This window comes from Cyprinodon variegatus, unplaced genomic scaffold, assembly GCF_000732505.1.
Source record: "Cyprinodon variegatus isolate N-32 unplaced genomic scaffold, C_variegatus-1.0 Scaffold7, whole genome shotgun sequence".
NCBI lineage: Eukaryota > Metazoa > Chordata > Actinopteri > Cyprinodontiformes > Cyprinodontidae > Cyprinodon > Cyprinodon variegatus.
Window position 1 is genome coordinate 1,537,787 of NW_015150460.1, and position 22,853 is coordinate 1,560,639.

At 37.7% G+C, this 22,853-nt stretch overlaps 1 protein-coding gene across 1 annotated transcript; it reads right to left on the reverse strand.

Moving 5' to 3' along the window:
* Window positions 1–292: 292 nt before the first annotated feature.
* On the reverse strand, window positions 293–13,693 carry LOC107085871 (cryptochrome-1-like). Its single transcript, XM_015376490.1, has 14 exons — window positions 12,801–13,693; window positions 6,193–6,301; window positions 5,965–6,107; window positions 5,692–5,876; window positions 5,500–5,588; window positions 5,274–5,414; window positions 4,658–4,969; window positions 4,427–4,578; window positions 4,080–4,282; window positions 3,819–3,929; window positions 3,595–3,687; window positions 3,445–3,513; window positions 1,156–1,259; window positions 293–1,012 (listed from the first exon to the last, which is right to left on the reverse strand). The coding sequence occupies exons 1-13, from the start codon at window positions 12,956–12,958 to the stop codon at window positions 1,159–1,161; spliced, it is 1,866 nt and encodes a 621-aa protein (XP_015231976.1). The 5' UTR covers window positions 12,959–13,693; the 3' UTR covers window positions 293–1,012; window positions 1,156–1,158.
* Between the last annotated feature and the right edge of the window lie 9,160 nt (window positions 13,694–22,853).

The window sequence follows — 22,853 nt, forward strand, 5'->3', positions numbered from 1 at the left end:
GGTCAATTTATCCAAAACAAATTATATTTTTACCTGTATAAAGTTCAACCCTTGAGATGGAAAAAAAGGACTCGCTAACTAAAATGCATTGAACCAATAACCTAAAATTATGAAATCCACACAAAAGGTGCAACTAAAAGGTTAACAAACTGCCTGAACTTTTATCCATGTTTGATTAATGGTTATAATTGCTGGAATTTTAGGTTGCAAAACATTTTTGCATATAATAATACGAATCAAATGCTATATCAGAACTCCTATGTGCCGGTTGATAATATTCAAATGAATTCACCATTATCCAGTCGGTGGTACACTCATTTATTAGGGATTTTACAGGGAAATCACTGATGGAAAAGTTTTTAGTCTGTTTGCAAAAAAAAAAATAAAACTACAAAAAAAAAGGAAAACAGGATGGTTGTTCATTTCGCCATCACACTGGAAAGGAACGCAACACGTCCACAAGTACTGAGATCAACCAAAACACTTTTGCTTGAAAGTTTACGACAGATGGCTCAACAAAGATCAAACTTTGGGGAAAATGATGGTTAGCAAACAAAAAAGCTTTCTCAGCATTATTTTTTTTTTGGTTCTAAGGACAGCCTTAGGTTATTTTTTATTTATTTACTGAGAACTATCAAAAAAAAAAAAAATCCATCCATATTAATTTCTCATATCAAAAATATATCAATGGGTTTATGGCTACACAAGGAGAGAAAACATACATTAAAATATCCAAATATGTACAAGTCGTGTGAGCTGCAATTAGCAAATTCATTATATACACAAGGATGTTTGTCGCTGTCGATATCGACCCGAGGATGGGCAGAGTGAGTCAGCGCTGCCCGGGAAGTGCAGTCCTCATCAGAGTCCACAGTCTGTTTAATGGGGGACGTGTGTGAGTGCATTCAATCATCCTGAAGGTGCGTTCATGCAACACAGCAGTGCTGTAGGTAAACCTCATAGTCCTTTAGTGTCTGCTTTGATTTGGCTGAAGGAGAACAAACAGAAACACCTGAAATAAAAGAAAAATAAATAGATAAATATCCCTTTTTCAGGTGAATTGAACCCATTTTTACCATCAGTACTTATTTTCTGTTATTGAACATGTTTAGGTATTTGGTGAACAATTTAGGAGTAGAAGAGTTTGTCACTAACTCTTTAGTGGTTGCTCTGCCTCTGGACTTTCGATCCTCTGCTGTGGCCAGAGTCCTCGTTGTGCCGTTTCCCACCGGTCTGTGTGACGGGAAAGTGCTCAGGCCCTTAAAGCAAACAAAAATCTGAGGTTTAGAAAGGAGAAGTATGATTCCACTCTGCTCTATTAAAAAAACAATGCTTTAAAATAATTATCCCCATATGGACGGGTGAAGCTAATTAGCTGTCTAAAAACAGCCAAGTACTAAGGAAACTATATAATAAACTTTTAATATAATTAAGTTATTAGCTGATAAACTCCGTAGAATTTCTTAATCTGAAATAGGTTGTAAAATAAAAACATATTAATAAAGGTTTATTAATGACCTTTATAGCAGATATGTAAGAATGGAAAACATCTGACCAAAAGTTCCTAAAATCATTTTGGATTTTTACTTTGAAGGAATAAAGCTTAGTAAAACTAATATGTTTAATTCAGACGATTGTAGAAAATGTCTGTTACATTATGCGCAAATGAATCTAATGATGACGTCAATTTCGGAAATCAATTATGATGCATTAATAATAAATATTATTTCATACAACAGTAAAATATATGAAACACCGAGATAACTCTTAGGACCTCAGAGTAAAATAATTATTTATCATTGAACTAGATTTGAAACACTGAGCAACAAAAAAAGCAACGGTTGTCAAAAAACAAATGTTTTGATTACATGTTATTGTTCATTACAAAAAAGGTTTATCAGCTAAAATCTGATATATATTCATTATATATATATATTCATGTATTCATTAAAAACTAAAGATTGTTGAAAAACACGTCAGATCATTTCTTATGCTGTTAAACCTCTAACACAGTTTTCTTATTGCGCAGAAAGGCCTAGCAGCTTTTGGAACGTGTAGCAGATCAACTTTCCAAGAATTGTGTCAATTTGAAATGCGATAATAATGAAGTAATGCTTGTTCAAAAATGAAGTTTTAAATTATGTATTAGCAAAAGAGCATTGATAAATAGTTATACTCGCGCTGGGTGATAAACCTCATTTTTACAGTTACCGTCATTCACTACTATTACCGCAGATAAAAAAATAACTTAATTCTGCCATTTTTTCCTATGTGTGCTGGCGGCTGGTATTTCTTTCCCCTTTAAGATACTGCAGCTGGTGTCTAATCCAGTGAGTCCACCGATCACGTCAGACTCGTTAACTAAGAGAATGGCGGCTGAGCCCAGTGAAGAAAAGTCTTATGCTATGTTCAGGCCGCAAGCCCTGGAAACTGCAGGCACCAGAATAATAAAAGCAAACAAATTTTGCAGGCAGGTTTCAACATTTTAAATTAATATAGGCGTTAACAAAATGTTTCAGAGCAGTGATCATAGCGCTTTGCATCAAAAGTGTTGTGTCCGTCTTCCTGGCAGCTCCCAGATCAGCTTCTCTGATTGGTTAATGTGGCGCATTGAGGAGCGGAAGTAACAATTTTTTAACTCCAGCAGCTGCTGATTTCACAGCGCTGCTCCTGCTGCTCACAATTGACTTTGCACATAAACTAGCTGTTTCTGCTGCCTCTAGCGCGTGCATTCTGAACGTAGCATGACACAACTGTAAACAGAATTACATCAGTTAATCCTGTGGAGCAGAGATGAAGCTGAGCGCGCAAAGAAGAAGTCTAGAGCGTGTTCGGGTGACACCAAAATGTCACCATAAATGTTGAGCAAAAGAACATGAAATGCAAAGTCTATCTGAAAAACGGTCAGGACCACTTAAAGTAACACATCCAACCACCACCACCCGCAGCACAGCCACGCTGCTGAGTTCAATGACGTGCAAAAGGCTCCATTACCTTTGCGCAAAACTGTTTGCAAGAGAGGAAACATTTTTCTCAACGTCTCATTTTTTAATGAGACATCGTTGGATGTTTAAACGTGAATGGGTACCACTTTATTTTATTGAAAGTGGTATATAATGTGATTTATTCGACAAATAATTTATAAATAGATCAGTTTCATTTCCTGCATATGTCTTTATTTCTGATAGCGAAGCCGGGCATTTATTGTTATCGAGGTAAAACTGCCCAATTTATATAGAAAAGTGTTAAATTGTTCCCTGGATGCCTAGTGTCGCTAATTAGCCTCATACCTAAATTTGTACTAGTTATAGGTGCAATGATGAATTTAATCATCTCTAATCTAAAATCTGATTTACAGCAAGCAACACATATGGCATGTTTTTTAATACGACTCAGTATAAATAAAGGGGTTATAGGTATGTAAATCAGAGATATAATTTGCACCTTTTTGCAGTGCAGGACTTGAGATCTGTGGGTAACACATCATGCTGGTAGTGGGAGCATAACTGGGAACTTTAGAAAGACAAGAGGAGATGATTAGCTTGACAGATAATAATAAAAAGGATTAAATAATAAAGTTTGTGTCGTGCCTACCCTGCTTATGTGTGCTGCCCTGAGGATCCCCCTGGAGGTACATCAACATACCACTTTGCCAGTCTCCCTGTGAATGGGCCGGCAGCTGATAGGCTGAAAAGTTAAAGAAAACAACCCAACGTGTGAATTTAGGCTTAAGTTGTGATAAATGATACAAACAGAAGCGGGTTTTAATGATGTCTCTGCCTGAAGCCTGAGAGAAGAGGAGATCTTGTTTCTCTTACCTGCTGGAGATGCAGCCTGTGGTGAAGGATTGATGGAGAACGCCATCCCATCTGAGGACGCCTCATTGTTGCCATTACCGTTGGAGTTGGATGGAACTGTAGCCAGAAGGCCTGATGGGAAAAAAGATTGACGACATCAAACCAAATGATGATACTAAAGTTTGAGGCTTTTTCATTCAAACAGATTTAGTTATCAAAGATAAACATTAGTTGTGAATGAAAATCTAGAGAAACAACTGAAGCTGAGGTGTGTGTCGTTACCGAAGCCTCTGTAACAGGAGAGTTGCTGGTAGATCTGCTTCATTCGCTCGATGTTGATGCAGCTGGCCTCAGCGTGATTCACCATGGGCTTCGGGTAATGCACGCCGATGATGCATTTGGCAGCTTTCTGCACGGCCTCCGGAGCGTTCCATGGGTCGTAAATGTACTTTGCTGGAAACCCTCTGAGGATGGGCAGGTAGCGCCTGAGAGAGGAGGAAGGAGAGCGTCGTTATTCAACTGTGGCCGCACCACTACTGAACTGTGTGACTTCTTCATGAAACCAAACGGATGAAAGGAAACCGATTGAACTAATGTAATCTACATTGTTTGGAAAGATCAAACGGTACCGTATGTAATCTCCGTTGGGGTCGGTACGCCGGCCGAACCCCACTGGGCAGTAGCAGTGGAAGAACTGCTGGAAAAAGGAGCTGCAGGAAAGCCACATCCAGCTGCCTGCATTGACGCTCCAGTCTGCATCCAGCAGCAGCTCCTCAAACACCTGACAACAACCCAAACAATTAGAAATGGTTCACAGAAGCCCCTCTTAAACACAAAAACGTAGAATCCGTCTCATCTACCTTCATGCCCTCCTCCCAGCTGATCCACAGGTCTCCTCTGGTCAGGAAACAGGCCACGGCGTGCCGGGCCAGGTGGTGGATCCAGCCCTCCTGCCTCAGCTGGGTCATAATGGCGTCGATCCAGGGGAAACCAGTCCGGCCCTCAGCCCACTTAGCCAGCGCCTCTGGGTTGCGGTCCCATGGGATCTGAACACAGATGGGGTTGCTCTCCATCTTGTCGAAGCAGGGGTTGTTGGTTGCCGCCGTGTAGAAGAACTCGCGCCACAGCAGCTGGCCGTAAAGCGACAGAGGAGGGGAGCTGTTCTTCTTCACCTGGAGTCAGACATCAGGATTAGTTTAAAGGCCAACTTCATACCCATCGCCATGTTTCTGTCATTTATTACCCCACTGTCGCCACATGCTTGCTCAGCTTGAGGGATTGCGGCAAAGTCTGGTTAGAATTTTTACCCATTTGCTTTAAATAATCACCTTTATTTGACTTTTTTGTATATTTAGAGGAACCTGGGCTGAATTTAATCGGATTACGATGGAGCTAAGTAAATAAAATACCCTCAAACCTGCAACCAATAAATGGCATCCTCATTTATTTATTTCACCCGTTAATAAACAAACTTACCTTCCTGAAGAGGTCTGTAAGTTTGAAGTAGAAGAGGCGGCAGGAGAGGCAGCCGAAGCGAAGGTAGGGGCTGAGGCCGGTCGGACTCGCCAGCAGCGAGTTGGAGTTCATTCTGGGACGCTCAAAGTTAGCCACCCATGCCTGATGGCAAAACCATTCACGTTATTGGAAACAGGAAAGCAGGAGCCACATGGCCGGGAATTAGATCAAGAATCACATGACTGACCTTCCTCTCCAAATGCCTCTCTAGCCGAGTGAGAGCTTCAGTTTCTCCTCCCGGCCACACAGCTGAAGACAAACCTTCAGTGTCAAAACCTGCAGGAAGAAGAAGAAGATACATGTTTTGAATCTAAAAACAACCTGCAGTTTTCTAGTTTCAATAAAGCAGAGGTTTTTTTTTTCACTTTGTTAAACTCACCTAATTCCTCCAGAGAGGGAACCCCGAACTTCTCATCATGATCTTCAGACAGCGGCGTTACGCATTTCCCCATGACCTCAGCTGTTATGGCCTCAGCTGGCAGCTCCACCGGATCCATACGACTAATCAGAGTCTGGAACCGCTTGTAGGTTAGGGGAGACTGACCGCCATTTAACTCTATGATCCTGAGAGCAAGAAGACAAACATTTGTTTATTAATAAATAGTAATAAAAACAACATTTTGGGGGTGGAGTGGGTATAAAATAACCTCACCTGTCCAGATCATAGAGTGTGTGGGAGATGCGAACTGTCACCTCCACTCCAGCCTCAGAGGCAAGCTTCTTAATGGCAGCATCTCGCTCCTTCCCAAAAGGCTCAGAGTCATACTCATAAGACAGCCGAGTGATGTTCCATTCCTGCAGACCAGAGGAAAATAAATGAGCAGGGGTCCCATCGAACAGCAGCAGGAAGCTCAGTGTGTCTCCTGGTGGATCAAATCACCTTGAAAAGTCTGGGAAAGACATCAGTGGGTTGGCCGCGGATCACAAACAGACGAGAGTTGAGCTTCCGGAGGCTGGAGTCCAAATCCTCCAAACTCTGCAGCAGGAACCTGCAGAAGAAACATCAAACACTGAGAAATATATATGGAGATCTCTAACATTCTTCTCTCTCTGCTTTTTCCTCCTAGTAGCTTGGCCTCGTCTGTTCCTGTTTGGCTGTTACACCACCCTGGAGAGAAATATCATCTGTGCTGCTGCCATCAACATTTTTATTTATAGATGTTGGAGATCGGCCTGTTTTCCAGTGTAGTCCTGTTTCTCTGACTGTGACTGGCTGGATGTGCTCTCTTCATCCTCTGAAATGGGAGCTGGCTCGGAGCTCGTCAGCCTGGCTGTGTGTTTCCGCCTTTTACAGTTGCTTCCTGTATCTCTGCATCTGTCTCCTTGAACCCCAGTCGGCCTCGGCAGATGGCCGCTCACACTGAGCCTGGTTCTGCTGGAGGTTTCTTCCTGTTAAAAGGGAGTTTTTCCTCTCCACTGTCGCTAGAAGCATGCTTAGTATGAGGGATTGCATTTGAGTCAATGAGTCAATACAATCAGAAGGTTTTCCTTAGATAGAAAATTTTGAATCAAACTGACTGGATGATCTGGTGAACTGGAAAGTCCCTTGAGATTACATGTATTGTGAATTGGCGCTATAGAAATAAACCGAACTGAATTGAGAGCAACCAGCATGGACTCTTAACTGGTTCAAAGACAACTGCAAAACAGATTTTTTTTTGTACTGACATGAAGCAGTTAAGTAGCAGTTTTCTTTCTGAACCACTAGGTGGTGCTCTACTACCAGCTTCCTGAATTCACCCCCTAATGATCAATCTGATGATGTGATGCAGGTTATTTTCCATAGTAGACTAAATCCATCTCCAAATAAAAAAAGAATCGTCCAATAATCTAAACAGATTGAAAGAATTTGAATATTTGGGATATTAGAGAGGAGTGTTTTCGACAAGGCTTTACAGCTCAAAATATTTCTAATTTAAACCGTCTTACTTTCCCTTAACTGAAATGATTGTAGTGACCCAAATCTCAGCAACTACCTCCACCTGGGACCTAAAAGCCCGGCTTAAGAGGTGAGAAGAGTAATTTGGCTTTACGTGGCAAGTCATCAGAAACACTACACCGACATAATGTCAGTAAACCAGGACAAAAACTGGACCCTCGATGCTGAAGGAGTAAATGTCACTGATAGTAATGAGAAAAGGAGGAAACTGGTTGGGTCAGTACAAAAACATGAAAAGAGATCTCCTTTTATCTATACTTACTGTTAAATTTATATTTGAAAATAAAACCGGGGCAAGCTGATTTATATTAATTAGGGACACGCTGGCTTTGTGTCTGTGCCAAATATTTCAGCTTTGCTACAGCAGTTTCTATGTGATTTAAAAGAAAATCATGGTTTGGATTGCAGATGAAATCTGAATTCCTGCCTGACAGATCAGCACTTTATCCCAAGATCTTCACATATATTAAATATACAGATGGGCCTCTGTAGTATTCAGTACTTTAACATTGTACCTATTATTATTAATAAGGGAATGATTCCAGTTAGGGAATATTTTATCTATAATTTCTTACTTATTTGAAGCTTTTTTAACTTTAATGATCACCTAACGAAATATAAAGAGTTGGAATTGATCAAAAGTCCTTAGAAACAAATGATAAAAAACATTGCTCTACTGCCAAGCATGTTAATTATAACACATAAAATCGGCATTTTAAATATTTAATCTGTTTGTTTTTAATTACACAAATTCTTACATGGAAAATATAAAAATCCCCGACAGATATTATTGCAACTAGTAAAATTTTAATTAACTTGCCAACTAAATAAATATTCCCCGAACAGGAATACAAATGAGTTCTAATAAAATACTTCACTCCTTTCTCTCTCATTTTATCCTCCATTACATGAATTTTGAGCTACAATCATAATGTTTGTATCTCCTCTCTAAAAACTGACTCAATGCTGAATCATACGGATTCAAAAAGCTCCATCATCGCCGCCTGTGACGTCAAAAGAAAAATGCTCTGAAATATTCCTTTAAAAATAACCACTTAGCCATAAGCTGCTCTCTAGAGTACATTTCCTCTACATGAGTGCAGAAACCAGGAGCAGAACCCACCTACTCACAGGTAAACACAGCAGCAGTAATGTGGAGCTTCCCTTTGTGTTGCTATTGGCACAGAGAGCAGTAGGTGGAGACATCCTGAGAAAATCCCACCTAAACGTCCCAATTAATCCATCTGTATGAAACCAGATGTTTTATGAAGGCTTCAGAGGTTTGTTAGAGAATAGACAGCGTCACAAAAAATTATAATATTAATAAAAAAACAGCAGATTTATTAGTTTTATTTTTAAGAAATGTAAGGAATCCTGCAAAAATAAAGCATTCAAAAAGATATTTCTGGACCAAAAGTGGATAATTGAAGGAGAATGTTTCTGATTTTCACATTTCTCTGTCAAACCAGTAGTATTTGGATAATGTCTAGCCAGTCTGATGCAATGAGTGGAAACACTGCTTCCTGACAGTTAAAGAACGACCTTCAGAGACGTTTCCATAGACAGCGTCGTGTCATAATGGTTTTACCTCATCTAAGCATTACTGAGGTCCAAACAAAATGACCGCCCTATATTCTCTAAAACTTTCCAATACCTGGATTTGGAAACTTTTAGAGAAGCGTTTCACCTTCTCCTTTGGCCACATTTGTTAAGATGTGGACTCTGGAGTCTTTCCCTATGAACGGTGATGAGTCACCGTTTGACGCCTCCACCCAAAAGTTTACACACCGCTTCAGGGACAGTTTGGGATCACACGCTGTGCTCACAATCCATCTGATCCAAGGCCAGTGGAAGACAGCGAGGGCGACTCGGGCAGTCTGACCGCCAAAGGAAACAAGACCCTTTAAACTTCGGCTCAGTGGTCACTGCGAGGGACTCTGTAAACCAGCAGCTCTAGTTATGGTGTGAACATAAATTACAGACAGCCGTTGCTTTTTTGGGGATCAAAGTTAATTGTAATGCGGCATGATGGACAAAGCTGGGGTCTCCCGGTCTATTGGGACAGCAGAAGTAGGTCGAAAAGGCTGTAGAGTGGAAGAGTTTGCCATTAACACAATGACCTACTTGTTCCCTGCTAGGAAATGCCAGCGGGTAGCGAAAGTTTTAGTGATTTAATCACTTTACGTGGAACTGACTCGACTCGGATTTAAGAAAAGGGTTTTAATTCAAAGATGTGTAAAATAACTGAGCTAGGTTAACCCCTTTAAGCCTTTCAAAAGGTTTTCCCTGCCTGTACATGCTGGATATGAGGATAAAAGCTAGAAAGGTGGAGTGAATCGGGGCACTGTGCATTGGCTCTGCGTCACAGCTGGCTGCTGTTGTGTAACACTGAAAGAAAAACAAGGATGCTCCTAACTGCTGCCCTAGCCCCACTCCCAAACCCTCCCTTCACTTTTCAGGAGATGACATTCGACTCTGACAGGAATCAAAAACAGTCACTGTTTTGCATCAGATCCCACATTTGGACCAAAGAGGGAAGCTAAACAACATGCACACAGACAGGCAGCTGGGACGGATATCTGAGGCTGAGACAGGCAAATATTTGGGTCTGAAGAAACAGTGATACTCTGTGTTTTGACTGGCGGAACCTCAGACGTCACGCCGAAGGGTATCTCTGCAGGGACAACGTCAGTTTTTCTCCTTTATGTCATGCTTTACCTTGGTAACAAATTCAACCTTCTTACGACTACAAACGTCAGCGGATGATGTTGGTATTTTTAAGTGAAGGGACAACTTGAAGAAGTACGTATTTATTCAGTAGGATAAGATGTGCTGGTTTCCAAATTTTTTCAACAAACATCTCAAGGTGACATTTTTTGGCTGTTTCTCTTTGTAAAACAGCTCAAACCTGATGTAATGATCCAAACCTGATCTAAACTGTTCCACTGTGGCTCTAGCTCTATGTTTAGATTAGTTATCTTGATGGAAGGTGAACCTCTGCGTGAGCCTCAGCTCTTCTGGAACCTCGCTCAGTTTTTTTCTTCATAGTTAACCTTTTTAACCTTCGAAAAGTTAGCCTTCTGTTCCGTCTTTGCATTATAACTGGTTTGAGCCTGCAAGCAGAACTTCAAGCAAGTTATTTACTTCTTGCCACTCTTCCAGAAGGGCTAAATTTGGAGAATGCATTAGTATTTTTTTGTGTCTTAATGTTCTCAAGCAAACATCCCCTGAAGGCATTGGTAGCACACATTTATCTAGGATTGTAAAAATGTAGTGGTCTGATTCTACGGGCATGATATTTGTTAAAAAGCATAAGAATCATGCATTACTCCACTTTCATTTCACTGATAAGCAGAACAAAATCCCCAGTGATACGCGTGTGGCTGGCGGTACTGTTTCGTAGAAAATCAGAGTGAAAACTGTAATCATCTAGAGCATGAAGATCAGACTTCGAGCTGCTCAGACGGACGGAAGGACAAAAGGTTAACTTATTAATCAATGGTAATAATTACTTAATTGGATGTCAAACAAAGATCCGCTCAAATAGGAAAACTTCTAATTAATTAATCTAACTAATTTTCTTTCCACTTACTGCTGTGTGACATCCAGTGGTGGAACAAAAGAATGAAACAAAAAAAAAAAAAAAACACAATAGTTTTTTATTTGGTATATTAAGAACCAGTTGCAGCTCTAGAATCTTTAGAGCTAGAAGTGAAAAAATAGTTTTATCTTAATATGACTGAAGCTAAAAGTGTAACAACTTTATTTTTAAAACATCACTAAAATAAAACAGGAAATTGTTCCAAGGCACCTTTCAGTTGCAGTTTCTGTTCCATTGCATATCATAATTTATTCATCGTAAACTTATTTAGCATTTTCTCTTTGGTGTAGGGGCCATAACAGGGATCAGGGCCAGTTCTACAGGGGTACTGGCCCCTGTTGAGAACCTCCCATGATGACGTTTTCTTTCAGACCAAAAAATAAAAACTGAAACTTCATCCTTGAATGATTATATTTATACAATAATGTGAGTTAATCCTAGCCATCACATTTCAAAAATGAAACATTAAATGAGCCTCATTATGTTATGAAAATAGTCACAATCTGACATTAAAGTGACATTAATTGCATGTACTAAAAAGAAGAGATGTTGGTGAAATGTGTTCAACGACGCAGTGTCAAACCTTACCACACCGTCTTGTGTCTCTATTGCATCTCCACTCTTTTTATTCATTCTGCAGATCGCGGTTCTGCTGCTGACCCAGTTTGGACTTCAGACGTCTGACTGATGGCCTTAAAATTCAACGCTACAATACTTTGGTGTTGTACTCAAGGAAGACCAGACCCTTTACCTATAGATCACCCAAATCCATTGCTCTATGTGATATTTGCAAAGATATGTGGAGTTTTTTTCCTGCATAAATAAAACAGACAGCATCTCAGCTTTTAGGGTTTGGGGCAATCGTCCGGTCCTGAAAAAAACCAATATCCCAGCATGATGCTGCCACCGCCATGTATTACTAAGGGAATAGTGAGTCCCCAGACATGTGTAGGCGTATCTTTCTTTCACATTACCATTTTTGCTAGATAATGAAACCCGCTGTTTTACATGGTTTGCAGCAAACATGATGTCTTTCGCTTTCTATCAACAATGAGTTTCTTCTTCCGATTATTCTGCGACGGCTGCTTTTGTTTAGTTTTATTGCTGCAGAATTTCCTTCAACGGTATCTAAGTAAGCAATAAATAAAAATGCTCCCCAGACTTTGTAGGTTTTGATATTTAAAATGTTTGTTTTCACAACTGTGTGCCAGTTTATACTGGTATAACACAGGGGTCTGCAACCCTTCATATACAAAGAGCCATTGTGTCCCGAGTCCAGATCAGTAAAAGTAGTTTAGAACTTTAAAATATTACATAATTTTTAATATATATAATTTTTTTAAATATGTGGATATCTTCAACTAACAACCGTTTGTTTGTATTATTTAGCTTTCAAAATAAAAATGATTAACAAATATGAAGCATGGGTTCTCTTCTGTAGGATATCATTTTTCAGTATAAAAAAAATTAAATGCATAATTTCAGAACTAATAAAAAGAAAAAATAGTTTTAAAAACACTTCTGTTGAGAAAATTTTATTAAAAAATAGAACAGTAGTTATTTCTTTATACCATTTTAAGCCAATATAGAGGTTCCAAAGGAATTTTGAGATTAAAAAAATGAAGTTTGTCTGTTAAATCTGTCATTTCAGGTTGTTGAAAACATTTATTTAACATAATAAACTCATGGGTGGTTTAAAGTGGTCACACAAAAAAAATGTTTTTAGGATGATAGTAAAAAACTATGGTTTCTTAATGATCTTTATTGATCAGTGATCAATTAGCTCCTAATCAGGCAATCAGACCATTTGTGCTGCATCACATGATTTTAACTTTTCACCTAGAAAGCAATCATGCTTATTCCTGCTTTTAATTTCATTTTATGGTGTAATATATAATCTGATGTGTTTAATCTGCAGGTATCAATGGATATTTTAGGGTTTCCTCACCTCCACCTGTTGATCCCAACGTTGGAAGAGCCAGCGAACCAGGGGTCGAGGATGTAAACGCAGCGGACGGTATCAGCTCCCAGCAGAGAGTCTTTCAGCGACGGGTTGTCGTGGAGCCTCAAGCCCTTCCGGAACCAGTGGATCGTATTAATGACCATTACTCAACTGGACGAGTCCTTTAGTTATTCCTTTCGTGAGCAGGATCAGCAGTCTTTTCCCTCAAGGGGTTGGTTCGATTTCTATTTCAATTCGCAGACAGTTAAAAGTCCCAGGAGGAGAAAAAGGGGAAAAAAGTCACTTTAGATTAAAAAAAAAATAACAGAGCCCGGGATATCAGGTTAGCCTTGCTCCAACAGAACTTTTTCCATAATGTGGAAGAATTGATAAACAGTTGATTTCTGAAGCATTTGGGCGCAGGAGAGGAAACTCTCCGCCAAAAATGTAACGGCGTGAACCCGGCGGACTTTAAGACCCAGCTCGCTAGAGCGCCCTGGCCTCGTTTGTTGTATAACTTGTTTTTTTACTAATGGTGGAAAAAAACACAAAAACGACGAAAAAAGACAAAACCTCTCGACTCGTGTCGCACCTGAATGATATTAAACGACGGAATATTATCCGGCCTGTTGGTTTATAGTCACCTGGAGATGCTAACGACCAGAAGACACCGTCGCAGGATCTGTGAAAGCCCGTTATGTAAACACGAAACTATCAAATTCGTCGTCTTAATGGCGCCCAAACAAGCATCCAGCTGTTGAAATCCTTCCTCGTCGTCTTCCAGTTGGGTTCACAATCGGAAAGTAGACTTCTTAGCGGGGATATATGGTGATATTTTCTTCCAGGAGCCCAGGGAAAGACCGCCGCTCCTCCTGCTTAGCCGCACCTACTGCCAGTCCCTCCGCCAACTAGCTACGTGTATGGGCCGCGAGCTGCGCTCTGATTGGTCCAAACTGATCCGTGCGTGTCACAGCGTGGTCACGTTTTTGCAGCATGCTCTACCTTACGAGGCCAGGCAGGCAGCATGTGCAGAGGACTCTGTTGTTTTATTACACAGTTATGAGCCCATATGGGGACTCGGTTTAGCTTGTTACCAGGTTACTGAGACCTGGTAAGGAAAGATGAATGAAGCAGGATCTAAAACAACTTTAATAGAAATAGATTATAAATAAATAGAAAAAAATACATACATTTATGGCGCAAAAAGTTTATAGAAATGGACTTAATGGTTATTGTTAGGGTAAACAATAAGATCTGCAAATAAATATTGAAACAAGCGGTCAGAAAAGGACTGGATCTGCACAAGAGGTCCTACGTGTGTTACGTGATGTTTACAGTTTAATTAGGTCATGCTTCTGGTTTACATGCATACATTATTTGACTCTATTAAATCAGTAGTTCAACATTTTTTTGTGTTTTGCTGAACAATATTCCTCTATAATTGCATTACTCAGCTGTTATTTAATCACAGCAAATGTTTTATCTCACTGTCTGTTTAAACTGGGTCCTCCTTGCTGTATACAGATTTGATAATTTTTTTTATTCCCAAAAATAGAGAAATGCGTCACACATATATAACAAAATGGCTTTAGAATTATGCAAGTCAAAACAGATTGCTGCATCGGCAGGATGTGGTAGTAATTATTTCCACCTTTGGGGGGCAGTGTTTCACCCCTTTTTCAACTTTCTTTGAAACTTTCATTCATTCATTCATCGTTCATTCGTTCATTCATTCATTCACCAGATTTAAATGTTTAATTATTCGCACAGATTAAATAATTATTTTTTTGTGATTTACTATTGATGTACGATTTATTTTATTAATATTTTAGCACCAATTCTGACGTTTTTCCTCTCTTTTATCTGACATTAGGCAATTATTTGTAACTTTAATGTGCATATTAGGTTTTGTTGTTGTTTTAGATTTAATTTATTTCATTTACCAATATATGTATATTTTATTCAAATGTCTTTATTCTTGTATTTTAAATGAATATATTTATTTATCCATGTATTATGTATTTTATTCTTAGATTATATTGCTCATTTATCTTATTTAGTTTTTGTTGTTTTCCATATTATATATGGTCACGTTTTGCTGCATGCTCTCTGCAAAGCGGGGCAGGCAGTCAGCAGCAGCCTAATGGTTTTATTAGTTATGACATCTTATTGTGACTTATAGGTGCTCTACTGGTTTAATCTACTCAGCTCTACAATACTAAGGTAGAAGAATCTAGGAGGTACAGTGATATACAAGATTTTTTTTTTTTTTTAAAACATGGAGCCAATTTATATTACAGCATACTCTAAAAAAATTAAATAACACATAGTTTATTGATGGCATTAGTACTTATTAAGAAATAGTTCACTGATGATCTTGATCATCATGTAATTGTCTGTGCAGATGTTTCTAATGTATAGCACTAACTTGATAACCGGACTCCGCCAGATGGATTTGAAACCTTGAAAGCTCGCGAGATCAGGATGGTCTCACGAGGCTACTAACTTGATGCATTTAAACATTGTTTTCTGTTTCTAGTTTAGTTTGATCATTATATTTCTAGACTAAATAGCCTTATATTACTTTATACATAATTTGCTCAGATCCTTTTGGGGTTAAAACATTTTTTACAGTCTTTCATAGTAGGCTACTTTAAATCAGGTTTTAAGCTTGCCAAATTCGCATTTTTCTCATTGACTCATTGCTATTTTCAGCAGATTGTTTCTTCCAGAAATAGAGAAATGTTTCACTTACGGACAAAATGCCATGTAATTCCGCATATACACCAGAGGGGGGCAGCAAAGTAAATCACACTTGCATGCTGACTTCATTGGATTGGTGAAAATATATTCAAAATGGGTGTAGTGGAAAATATGGTTATGATTTCTCATATTTGATATACCTTATCACCTCAGTTGAAAGCTATAATATCACTCCTGTATTCATTTCTGCCTTTATCAACACCTTTATTTGATTTCTATGTTAATTTTAGCTTTAATGCTTTCTTCTGTGTGTCATTATTATTTTGTTTCCAACTTTCCAGATTTATATAAATTTATCAATTTCATAAATGTATCTAATCAATAAATCCTTCAATTAGCCAATCAGTTGTGTTGGTTTTCAATCATTCTTCCATTAACTAATTTCCAATTATTTTTTATTTTTATTTTTCTATTGATTTGTTCTATTTGACCAATTTTCTCTTATTGTTTAATTTCATTTTACTTTTGGACCCTTTTTCAATATTTCAACGTGATCTCCACGTGGACAGGGAGGTTATAAGAAGAGAAATCCATAATTGTTCAGTAAAATGAAGAAAGTCATATTATATATTAAATCAGATTGCTCAGGTCAGCACTTTTGGTTATCCATGTGATAAGTTGTTGCTCAGCAGAAATTTACCAATATATTTATTTATCTGTTAAAACACAATTCTGTTTTATTTTAGGTTAATCTCAACTTTATTCCCAGACTTGACGGTTGACAGTTTAATCAAAAATTCAATTTATGATTTTTAAAGTATGCTATAATCCTTCTTTTTCCTTTTTTTTATGTAAAATGCTAAGATTCTCACTTTCTGGAATGCAATACAATCATCCTACCAGAAGAGGGCGGTGTATCACCATATATTAATGGCAACTTTGCAACTTCTTTCCGTGAAAAAGTTTTTAGATATATTTAATAATTTTAATAAACCAGTGCGAATCGGTTACTTTTTTCACCTGACATATCGATTAATTTGTTTTCCATTTGAATTCCCTTAAAACTTTAGTTATTTATATGACTTTATTCATTTCTTCATTTATATGTTGTGATATGTTTCCCAAATCGTTGTCCTTTTATTCTTTTTATGTGTTTTGGTTATCATTAGTTAATTATATTATCATTGATTAATACATTTACATGACTGAAATATTTTGTCTGTTTTTACTTTAGATGTTTTCTGTTTTTATTCTCCTCTTTTATTAGGGATTTTCAATTCTTTACTCTTTATTTCTACATTCTTAAAAAGTCTAATGAAAATAGAAAATATTTATTGTATCTACTTAGTGCTACTCCTGATTGTTTAACTAGTAACACACTTATTTGTTTGGTTTCTTTGTTGGAGCAATTATATATATTTTTTCTTCCTATTTAGGCATGGATTATTTATTAAAACATTTGTTTATAGCTTTGAGTATAACCTCAAACTACACAGCAAATATACTATTACAATGTCCAAAAAAGACAAAAGAATTAAAAGAATTGTTTAATTATTTATTTATGATTCAACTTGAAAAATGTGACTGCAGCATGACTAAGGTCTCTATGTGACGCACTCCTTCTGCTGGAAAACACATGATCTATCATCTTTGTTGGGAAAATCATGATAATTTTTCCAGTTACCAGGCAACCAAAGCCTAATATGTGAAGACGGACCTTGGAGCAGCAGCAGAGCATTCTGAGTTGTAGCTGACAGCTGCCCACCTCCGGATCCGCCGCTCTCACCTGTGCAAAGTCAGGAAGATCTGCAGTGCATCAGGAGCTCTGTGGCAGTTTGCTGCAGAAGACTGGAGGACGAACACAAGAGATTAAATAACTCCTCCTCTTTAATGTTTGCTTTCTGCCAAAGGAAAAATAATCATTAGAATGCTTCTCTCACTCATGCTATTGCTAAAAGCAGCTGTAAGACACTGAGATTATTTGTTTTCTATTTCTTCTTTTCCATCACTTTTCAAAGCATTGCATAACTCTCCCCATGTCACTGTGGTCTGTTTTTCCAGCTCTGGCATAATGCAGTGTCATGCAAAGAAGGCAGGAAAGTGCCTCTGGCATGGCAGGCAGCGGGGACAGATGGTGGATCCAGCTTGGATGCACGAGGAGAAGCCCCAACAGAACGGATGAATCATCATTCCACCAACTGCTCCTCTCTGCACGTCAGGATTTAGCTCACTCACTCTTTGTTTTCACCGAAAAAATGTTGTATTTACAGGCAATAAATGCTTCAGTGGGATTATTTTCTGTAAATGGAGCTCAATCTTAAATCTGTGGCAGGATGTTGGACTAATCACTCTCTAAAAGTCTTGGGGCAAAGTTCTTAAACTGTAAAATATTCATAGAGGAGTGGGACTGAATAGGTTTTAGAGAACATCTGCAAGTCTAATTTTATTAAAATGATAAGTAGCAGAGAGAAAAATTATGAAACAAACAGTTTATCAAACAAAACCTGGACTTTAGCAAATGTCAGGTTTTTCTCTGGTTGAAACTAACCGCATTAAAACCACATTATGTGCTTTGTTTTAAATTCAGACACTGTATTGTTAGGATGGTCTTCTTTAAGCTAAATGAGCTCAATACAGTAGAAAGTAAATCATAATTCCAGGTCTAATGTTTAACCCCATTTATCCAATTTCTTCCTATTTCTCCATCTCTGCTGATAAAAACTCCCACAGCATTACTCTTCTACCACTATGTTTTACCCTGAAGATGGTGTGTTCACCATGATGTGCAGAACTGCAGGTTTTTATATTCATTCCCCTTTGACCCAAACACATTCTGTATGTTTTGATTATGACAAACTGCAAACAGGGCTTCATGATAGTTTCCCTACCAAAGGATTCTCCTGCCTCAGCTGCAGATATCCACATTTCTAAACTACCAAGGCCTTATTAGCTGCCTCTTTCCTTTGCCGACCTATCCGTTTAGGTGGACAGCAATGTCATCACAGATTTTCTGTTTATTAAATTGTGCAGTTTAATAAGTTAAAAGACAGAGATATGGCTTTAGAACTGAATCCTGCATAAATGTTCTATCTGGATATATACTGAAATTAAATAAAATCTGGTTTCTCTAATTACTGCAGCTTCTCTATGGTGCTGCAGTGGATTATAGATTATACGGGGATGAAATCAAAAGCATGCCACAATGTTTTGTTTTTTAGATTTTCTGTTAAAAAATGTTGAAAATATTGTCTTGCTTGAACTTTAAATTAGTTATGGATCTTTCTTGAATAGTTTTAAAAAGGTTGTTGGTGTTAAAATGTATAAAAGTTCAAATGTTAATAATCTTTTTGCAATGCTGTGTGAAATGCTCATTGTTTGATGAGAATATTGGCAACTTTTAATTTGAAATGGGTGCAGGATTCTTTTCAAACATTTTAATGAAATATGATGGGAAGTTGCAGTGTAAGGAGCAAACAAATGCACCATTGCATAAGAAGAGATGCATTGTGGCGTTTCTAAAAAAAAAAAAAAAGACTAAAAATGAGTTCAATGTATATTTTTCATGTACACTGTATTTGTAAAAAAGTTAAAAATACCAATAAAAAGTAAAATGTAAAAAAAAAAGACTAAAAAAACCTCATAGTAAAGTCATGTGAAAATGTTTCATCTAGTGCCTAAATTTTCCCCATCATATGGGATATTTCCAACAAGACAACCTACTTTGCAAATGTTCCATGACTAAATCCTTTGCACAACTTTTTTGCGTTGGTAAAAATCCAAACTAAACAATCAAATTAAACTAAATATATTGCTCTGTTCATTAATTACTTGCTGTCACATTTTAGGACAAGAGGTAATGTTGCTAAATAAGCTAAAGACTAATGCAAAGTCATGAAAACTTTCCAAAAGAGAGACTTCTGATAGTTCTTAACTTCTACTTTCCATAAAAGATTTGTGATGCATAACATATTTACCGACAAACTGTCAAAAACTAAAGTAAATATGGGGGTTGAGGAAACAATGGGTTGCTGATTTAAAGCCCTAGTCCATCAGTCTGAGTAACGGTGTCCTTTGGCATGACACCTGACCCCCCATATATGCAATTGGAGGTTAGAGGCTCTGTTGGTGCCCTCAATGGTTTAATTTGATGAAAAAATGCTGAGAAAGTTTTTATTTTTATTTTTATTTTGTTTAAAAATAATTAAAATAGATTTATTAGAGGCAAACACATGACATTAGCACAAGTTATAAAAATTTAGAATTTAGGTAAGGAAGGTGTACTTATTAAGAACCTCTCACAGACACAAAGTCACAACATAAATCACTCTAAATTTAAACTGTATATACAGCAAGTTTAAAGAAGAATAAATAATTACCTAAAAGCTGAGTAGGAATAAAAACTATTAAAATCTTTTAAAATGTTCACAGAGCCAGTAAAGCAAAGCTTAAGAGCAGATAAGATCTTTCTTAGTTTTAAGCCTTCTCCTACAAAACTTAAGAAGAATCTGAGCATTGGATGGAAAGACTACAGGCAGCAGTGTGTCTGGTTTAAAGCCGACCCGAATAATCCAGATCCTTTTAGAGCCCTGCAGGTGTAAAGAGGTTCTTCAAACCAAATTCCGAAATCGAATGCATTCAATGTAGAGTGTATTAGACTGGGGTAAATGTATTCTAGATTTAGCAAGAGGTCTGGTTGCTTCATTCTGAATAGCTTGCAGATGTATTATTGATAATCTGTCCAGACCGGTAAGAAGAACATTACAGTTCCCCAAACGCAATGAGACAAATGCACAAATTATCTTCTGCAGATATGGAGTCCATGTCTGGTAAACAAAAGAAAAATAAAAGTTTCCTAAATGAAAGAAACTGGATAAAGAAATAGATTTAAAGTGTGATACTAAGCTTTACATCGCTGTTGAGCAAAACCGTTAATTCTAGATGAAGACATTAGCAAACTCTCTGACTCATTTGGGTTAGAAATTGCAGAAAATTGCTCGAGAGCCTCTAATTGGTTCAAGATAAACATCAGGTGAAGGTGGCAATCTATCCAGCTGGTGAGGTTTAAAAGAAACGTAAAACTGGATGCCATCTGCATGGAGGTGACAAGTATTAGAGAAAAATACTGAATAATGCCAGCCAATGGAAAAAATAACAACAGGCCTAGAAGTGAGCCTTGTGGAACCCCAGCTTAAAAGGAATAGGGAAAGATTAGAAGCACTCCATCCTGATGCAGAAGAGCCAGAAATACCAGTGAGAGCCTTCAGATGTTAACCCTGTGGAGTGGTAGACAACATCAGTGGTGGTTCTTAGATCAAGACAGATCATCTTCCTGCATCAGCAGTCATTAAAAGACCTTTGATCTACCGAAGCAGCCTTAGTGCTGCTTTACAAAGCCAGACTAAAGGGCTGGATTTAAGTAAGCAACAGAACCCAGGTCTGGGATAAATGTCTACAATTGTCTAATAATTTGAATTCACCTGACATTAAGATTTGAACCAGAGTCACCTCAGCCATTTTAAAGTAAGTGTCAGGATTTGTTTGTGGAAGGTTGACCCAAAGCAGAGGTGAATTTTAGTAGATTTAATGAAGAGTACTGAAACAAAGTCCAAAACCACAGGCAACAGGAATCCAAAAATCCAGATGAAAACACAAGTCAAAAACCGAGGAGTCATCAGGGGAAGAAGTGTAACCAGGAGGAAGGCTCAGAGAGACGAGTAGGAGGAAGACTGATGAGGTTAGACCACGACCCAGCAAAGAGGAACTGAACAGCAAGAGTATTTATCGGAGACAGAAACAAAGAGAGGGCTAATGAGCAAACTGGTAGCAGGTGTGCACAGAGCAAGAGAGGAAAAGAGCTAGGGAAAAAGGAAAAAAAAAGGGGCAGCAGAGGGCAACAAATAGAAACGAAGAAAACTGAAAATAGCCAGAAAAACACAACAAAATAAGAATTGAACCTTTTAAACTAGAAAACAAGGAGTAAAGCAAAACTGGATACTGAAAAGAAAACAAAACAGAACCAAGACTGAAACAGTAACTAGGAATTAACCAGAGAACATAACAAAAATAAAAATTTAACAATTTAAACTAGAAAACAAGGAGTAAAGTAAAACTGGATACTCAAAAGAAAAACATAACAGAAACAGAACTCTAACAGTAAGATTAAATATTTTGAAACATGAAAGGAGCTTGGATAAACATTGGATCTCAGGTAAAGTAAGAAACATATTAGATAAATCATCCAAAGAAACAAAGAATGTTTAATTGATGCCACGCATGGTTATCAATATCAAATTATACTGATTGAGTAATTAATATCAATCTGAGGACAGATATCTTAGAAATATGGTAAAAGTAAACTAATGACAATGAAAGGGAAACATTTTTCTGAAATCTTTAAAAATGTAGAAAATGTGTTTAATTGTCTTCTTAATTGATTGATTGATTGACTTTAATGATCTCACAGTGGAGAAATATACTCAATGTACAGTTTAAACAGTTAAAAAAATACTTAATCACGTCTTAACAAAGAAAAAAGAAAATTGATGGTGATTTTTAAAAACCTATTGAATGTATTTATCATTGAACATTATGTTAAAGAAATAGAATGACAAAATGCAAATGGCTGAAATTGAATCACGTCCAAGTGCTTAACTGATTTGACCAAAAACAATTTGAATAAAATTATCATAAAAGTTAAATAGATATGTTTTTGTTTGTTGTTACATATATGTTTTTTTTTTTTTAAATAAGCTTTTTAACTCTTTATTCTTCACTCTGGGATTTAATATGTTTAATTATGTTTTAGTAAATTAGATCATTCTGACACAGAAATAATAACTCAAATCTAAACCAATAAACTGGTTGGAAATAGTAATTTTAATTTCATGCCTTTGATTCTAACGGCTGCAATTATTTTCTTCTCTTTCACCTCAGACAGAAACTTCACTGCAGACGTGTCTCTGTTTTATTGCGGAGTCGTGCTTGAGCCGCACCAGGTGCTGAGACGCAGCAGGTAGCCCCTCTGCGTCACGCGCAGCGGAGCGCAGACGCTGATTGGCTCGTTTTGAGCTCCGCGGGGCCCCTGCGCTCCTCCCCTTCATTAGAGCCCAGCCTGCCTTCCTGCTCTGCGCTTGTTGCGGGGTTGGTGCGCTCTCTTTGGATAGACACGCCGATGAGCTGGAGAAGTTGTGTCTGGAAGGACATCGAGGAGAGAAAAGTCTTACTTCTGGATTGTTTTTAAACATTATTATTAAATTAACCGGGAGGTAAAAAAATAAAAATAAAAAAAGGCACCAGGACGAGTTTGAGGCGTTTAACTGAGAGAACCAAGGATACCCAACATTATGCGGTTCAATT

Excerpts from the sequence above, each read along its gene's own strand:
- LOC107085871 (XM_015376490.1), bottom strand. The coding sequence starts at position 12,958 with ATGGTCATTAATACGATCCACTGGTTCCGGAAGGGCTTGAGGCTCCAC. Across the intron at positions 5,415-5,499 it reads AGAGGCATTTGGAGAGGAAG|GCATGGGTGGCTAACTTTGA; the intron begins GTCAGTCATGTG and ends TTTTGCCATCAG. Across the intron at positions 4,579-4,657 it reads GCTGGGAGGAGGGCATGAAG|GTGTTTGAGGAGCTGCTGCT; the intron begins GTAGATGAGACG and ends GGTTGTTGTCAG.